General features: G+C 47.4%; 1 protein-coding gene and 1 long non-coding RNA gene across 7 annotated transcripts in view; one reads left to right on the plus strand and one right to left on the minus strand.

Moving 5' to 3' along the window:
• Positions 1–2,007, plus strand: part of LOC119035988 (T-cell-interacting, activating receptor on myeloid cells protein 1) — a 13,410-nt gene extending 11,403 nt beyond the window's left edge. For all 6 annotated transcript variants that reach the window (XM_053662552.1, XM_053662553.1, XM_053662554.1 and 3 more), the window contains one exon: positions 1,105–2,007. In XM_053662552.1, coding sequence (XP_053518527.1) covers positions 1,105–1,248 — 144 coding nt within the window. In that variant the 3' untranslated portion in view covers positions 1,249–2,007. The remainder of the gene's footprint in view (positions 1–1,104) is intronic.
• Positions 1–4,761, minus strand: part of LOC128626967 (uncharacterized) — a 24,250-nt gene extending 19,489 nt beyond the window's left edge. The window contains exon 1 of the long non-coding RNA XR_008391080.1: positions 4,527–4,761. This is a non-coding gene — a long non-coding RNA (uncharacterized LOC128626967). The remainder of the gene's footprint in view (positions 1–4,526) is intronic.
• Between the last annotated feature and the right edge of the window lie 1,239 nt (positions 4,762–6,000).

The following is a 6,000-nucleotide window of genomic DNA, read 5'->3' on the forward strand; positions in this document are numbered from 1 at the left end:
TTTTGAAAAACTGTGTCAATCCTGGGCCGAATGGCTCTCAGTTGGTTAGAGGGTCATCCCATACACCAAAAAGGTTGTGGGTTTGATCCCCAGTTGGGGTGCCGAAAGGAGGCAACTGATTGATGTTTCTCACATTGATGTTTCCCTCTCTCTCTAAAAAAAATCAATGAACATATCCTTGGATGAGAATTTAATAAATAAAAATATTAAAAATTGCGGGAAAACACACATAAAACTCACCATTGTAACGTGTATGACTCAGCGACGTGTGGTACGTTCAGTGTTGGGCCATGACCCCCATGATCTCATCCCAGGCATTATCGTCACTCCAAGTGGAAGCCCCACACCCTTTTAGCAGTTGCTCCCCCATTACCTCCCCCCTCCTTCAGCCCCTGGCAGTAACTGACTAATATACTAATATGATTTCTGTGCCTATGGATTTACTCATTCTGGATGTTTCCTACTAACACTCATTTTGGTAGCTGTTTGTACAAATTTCTATTGCTGTGTAACAACTCATCCCTAAATGTGGTGGTCTAAAGCAACATTTGTCATCTCACATGGTCGTAGGTCAGCTCTGGAGTGGCTGAGCTGGGTCTCTCACTCTGGGTCTCCCAGCGCTGTGATGCAGGTGCCGGCCAGGGCCTATCAGGGCTTGACTAGGACAGGATTTGCTTCCATGCTCACTCAGGTGGTTGTCGGCAGGACTCACTTCCTTGCTGGCTGTAGGCCAGAGACCATGCTGGTCATGTGGGCCTCTCCAAAGGGCAGCTGATAACATGGCAGATGATTTCATCAGTGTTGAGTGAGCCAGGGGACAACAGAGAAGTGGGCATGATAGAAGACGCCATCCTTCACAACCTCATCTTGGACATGGCCTTCCTGCTTTTTTGGCGTGTTTCTGTTTGCTCTATTCCTCTGACAGATGTAAGATGCTAGGTCCAGCTAACCCTCAAGAGGGGAAGCGACCTCACCTGAGGACTAGGAGGTGCTGGGGCAGTCTCCTGAAAGTTGTTTGCCGTTCGGCTGTTATGACTGCTCCATCGTTACCACACAATACTCCTCTCTGGGAGATGTGATCCTCTTCTCCTTGCTCACCCTCAGGATGAAGGATCTCAAGAGTCAACAGCTGAAGAACCTCAAGGAGTGATGTATGCTGAGCTGAATGCCAGAGTCCTGAGTGAGGGCCCTTCCAACCAGATGAAGCAACCTCTGGAAACCTGTGTGTATTCAACCCTTAAGGCGTAGCCAGGAAGAGATCTGGATCCAGGAAGAACCTCCAACAAGGGGCTGGACAATGGGGCAGAAGCCCCTTGGGGGATGAGACAAATGGAGATGCCTTTCCTCAAATCTCCAGTTTAGACTTCCTTCTTCTAAGGAAATAAAATTTATGTATTTTTGGAGGGGAAGTGAGGGAGGGAAACATCGATGTGAGAAACATCAATTGGTTGCCTATCACATGCGTCCCAATTGCAGATTGAACCTGCAACCCAGGGGTGTGCTCTAGCTGCTAGCTGAACCAGCGACCTTTTGCTTTGTGGAATGATACTCTACCAACTGAGTCACACCGACCAGGACTATTTTTTTTTTAAGTGAGAGGTATCATTTATACAGAGTAATATGCCAAGAAATGCCTTGGGTTGGGGGGTGGGGAGCAGCGGCACTGTTCATGCCAGGAAAACCAACCATGTGATTAGAGTGTTGGGAATGTGAGCCTGGTGCTATCAGCCCAACCTCTGTGAACGGAGGAAGGCTGGAGACAGACTCAGTCATGTGGGAAATAATACAATCAACCACACCTGTTGAAGACACTCCATTAAAAATGCTGGATACTGAAGCTGGGTACACTTCCTGGTTGGTGACCCATCCTCATGTGCCTGGAGAGTAGACACATCCTGAGGATATAGGAAGCTTCGCTTTTGGGACCCTCTCAGACTTCATCATGTGTGTCGTTAGCCGGTACTGATTTGTTTCCTTCACAATAAAATTGTAACCCTAAGTACAGCACTTCCTTTGTATTCTTTCAGTGGCTCTAGCAAATTGTGATGAGTGGGGATAGTAGAGAACTCCAAAATTCTCAGCTGTTGGTCAGGGTGGCCTGAGGACACCTGGATTTGCAGCTGGTATCTAAAGTGAGGGCAGTCTTGTGGGCACTACACCCTTAGCCTGTGAGGGCTGTGCTAGCTCTGGGTAGTGTGTTCTGGAATTACACTGCAGCTCCAAAGTGCATCCTTTCCCCAAATGGCTTTCAGATTAGATCACAGCCTGGTTGGCACGGTGACTACAGCCCCTGAGGGTCCTAAGAGATTGTGCCGTTTTTTTCTGGCCCTGGAACTGGGAGAGAATAATCTGCTGCTTAATGCCATGAGTCTGCGGTGACACTGTAACACAGTAATAGATAACTAACACGTTCACTCAGACCCTCTGTGCACTCTTCCATAGAATGATGCCTGAGACAATGCAATATTTCATCACCGAGGGGTGAGATGGTGAAGCTTTGAATGATTATCTGGAACAGGAAGTGAATGTGCTTTTGAGACAGAGCTGGGTTCCAATTTTTGCACCTGTCTTACAGGGGTCAGGGAGTTGGTGTGTATAGGGACCAGGAACTCTGTCAGGGGGGAAATCAGGGACTTGACCTCTACAGAGATCAGAGTTTGTACATGGATCAGGAAGTAAGTCTATACAGAAATCAGGGGCTAGGTCTTACACAGGGATCATAGAACTGGGTTTACTGGGATTAAGAATTTAGAAAAGAGGTCAGAAACTTGGTTTGTTCAGGGACCTGGGACTACGTCTATACCACAATCATGATGTGGAAAACCATACAAGGGTCCTCAAAAAATTAAAAATAGATCACCACAGAGTCTAACAATCCAACTTCTGGATAAAAGGAAATGAAAACAGGATTTCGATGTAATACATATATACACTGTTTATCACAGCATTATTCACAATAACCAAGGTACCCATAAATGGATGAATGGTCAAGATCTCTCCATTTCTCTCCCTCTCTCACACACACACACGAATATTCTTTAGCCACTAGAAAGGAGGATATCCTACCATTTGTGACAACTTGCATGGATCTTAAGGACATTATGCTAAACAAGACACACCAGAAAAAGACAAGTTCTGTCTGATCTTACTTACGTACGGAATCTAAAGTCAAACTCATAAAAAGTGTAAAATGGTGGTTACCAGGGGATGGAAGTGGGAGATAATAACACTGTTGATGTCTTTTACAGGTATACACTTGTAAGGAGTCATCAATAAGCCATAAGAGACCAAATGCACAGTATAATAAATGTAGACCATAATACTGTACAGTAAAACCCCCACTTAACATCACAGATAGCTTCTGCGACTTCAAGTGACACCACATGAGAAAACCTATTTCACCACAGGCTAATCAATAGAAACAAGACTTGAGTTCCTGGGTATCGTACCAACCGTTATAACCAGACTACAATGAACAAAATGACGTCATTCAAGAACCTGCTATATACAACTATGTAATGTGATAATTATTCCTACGACCTGGCAAGCAGGATACGAATACATGAATTATGAAAATAACAACTGTACACCTTAAACTTTGTGTGCAGTGTTACATGTCAAATTTAATTATATTTAATTACATGTAATTAATTTATGCAGAAATTAATTAATTAAATGTAGAAAAAGACTGCAGGATATGAATGAGCATGTTACAGATGCCGTTTTAAGCCGTTAAAAATATTAAATTAACCAAAGGGTCGCAGTTCGATTCCCAGTCAGGGCACATGCCTGGGTTGCAGGCCGGGTGCCCAGTGGGGGCCATGTGAGAGTCAACCCCACAATAATGTTTCTCTCCCTTTCTCCTTCCCTTCCCTCTAAAGATAAGAAATAAAAATAAAAATAAAATTTAAAAAAATATATTAAATTGGTTACACTACTAGCCAACCTCTGGAAAGAAAAAGCCGTGGTATATTTAGGGTACTCTTTAGGGGGGACCACGCCAAATGGAGACCAACAGAACCTTTACGCAAACTTAAATCGTAGTGTCTATGGGAGGAGCTAGAGTCTGTGGAAGTTCTCACACTCCGCGCAATCGCAATCGGGAGAACTCTACTGGAAGAATTTTAATAATAAAGCTCTATGTTCCATGGTCCCCTTCCCTTAACTTCCTCTCCCTTCTATAAACACTCCTCCATGTTGGCAGGCAGACTATGCACTGGGGCGCGACCCTTTCTTCTTACAGAACAAATCCTTGTAGGTCATGAAACACCTAGTCGATTTTATTATTCCGTTGAGGCGCCCAAATCACCTCAAACAGAAGAACCGCGGACCTCCCAGCCAGGTAAGAGGCGGCGAAAGAGCGGAAGCGGGTCCTGCGGGTGCTCCCGCACTGCCCGCCCCAGGCCACCCCGCGAGCCCACCAGAGGCGCCGGCACCGAGGTTCCCACGACAACGGTGTTTCCCGGGGCCGGAAGCTTCCTCCTCTGGGGGACACCCGCCCAGCGCGCAATGGCGGCAGTACTCACCGGTTGGGGGTGGTGTGCTTCCCCACCAGAACGCAACATAACCACGCGGGGTAGGGAACTGGGGTCCCCAGACCTACAGGCCACCCCCGACCGGACGCTCAATCCTCTCCCAGAACAAACACTGAGGCAGGTGACGCACTGAGCAGCGCACAGAAGATTCCAGGAGACACACGAGGCGCGCATGCTCGGACGAACGTACTGCACCTGCGTGAGGTCGTGAGGCGAAAGGCGAGCGTACGAGGTGCGCAGCGTGTGGAACGTGCGTGGGGGCGGCGTGCCTTGCGGAGTCGCGTGCGTGGGAGGCCGCAGGCATGCGGTGCGTGCAAAGGAGCGGCGTGTGTTGGGATTGGTTTGCGTGAGGAGCACGTGGCGTGGGGGCAACGGGGCTCGCGTAGCAGCACCCGCAGCTTGACACCTCGGCTGGGCTGCAGGATATACTGCGTCTTACATTCGGGGCCAACGTGCACTGACCGTGTTCCTGCCGATTAAATCCCCCTGCCCCTCCTTGTCACACACTCCAGTATCTTCTTGCCCAGCTCTGTGCAAAAAGAAAAAATCCCCACTCACCCCCAACTAGGGCCTGCTGCTGGGTCTTGCAGACCCCGTCCTCATTCCCTTTGGTACTTAAAAGGGTTGAGAAGCACTCCCGTTTTTTCTAAATATTTTATTTATTTATTTTTAGACAGAAGGGAAGGGAGGGGAAAGAGGGAGAGAAACACTGATGTGTGGTTGCCTCTCATGCGCCCCCTACTGGGGACCTGGCCCACAACCCAGGCATGTGCCCTGACTGGGAATTGAACTGGCAACTCTTTGATTTGCAGGCCTGCATTCAATCCAATGAGCCACACCAGCCAGGGCAGAAACAGTCCCATTTTACAGCAACTGAGACCAATGCCTACTTGAGGTCAAATCCAGTCCCTATTACTTACTGAGTGTCTACTGTGTACAGAACTCCTTTCTAGGCTTGGTAAAGGGTAAGTGAGCTCATGTCTCAGCCCTCATCCTCACTTTAGCAACAGCAGAAAGATGAACATGTGGGGTAGGATGGAATGAACAGAAATTAGAACTGTAAGTGAGCACTCTTGGATTTTACGAAAGGGCCAGGGTCTGAAAAACTTTCTGAAAGATGCGGGGTTTGACTCCAGATTTGGAACATGGAATCTCTGTATTAAATGGAAGTTGCAAAAATCAAAGGATGAAGGCGGCAGGGACTAGAAAGGACTTTGATATGGTGATAGGCGCAGGTTTATGTAGGAGTGTGATTAGCAAGGCCTCGGTGGGAAGTGGATACAAGAGTCATTTGGCCTCTCTTTTATTTTTTTAAAGATTTCATTTATTTATTTTTAGAGCGAGGGGAAGGGAAGGAGAAAGAAAGGAAGAGAAACATCAGTGTGTGGTTGCCTCTCACGTGCCCCCAACTAGGGACCTGGCCTGCAATGCAGGCACGTGCCCTGACTGGGAACTGAACTGGTGA

This window comes from Artibeus jamaicensis, unplaced genomic scaffold, assembly GCF_021234435.1.
Source record: "Artibeus jamaicensis isolate MK-2021 breed Jamaican fruit bat unplaced genomic scaffold, CSHL_Jam_final contig_2566, whole genome shotgun sequence".
In the NCBI taxonomy this organism is placed as follows: domain Eukaryota; kingdom Metazoa; phylum Chordata; class Mammalia; order Chiroptera; family Phyllostomidae; genus Artibeus; species Artibeus jamaicensis.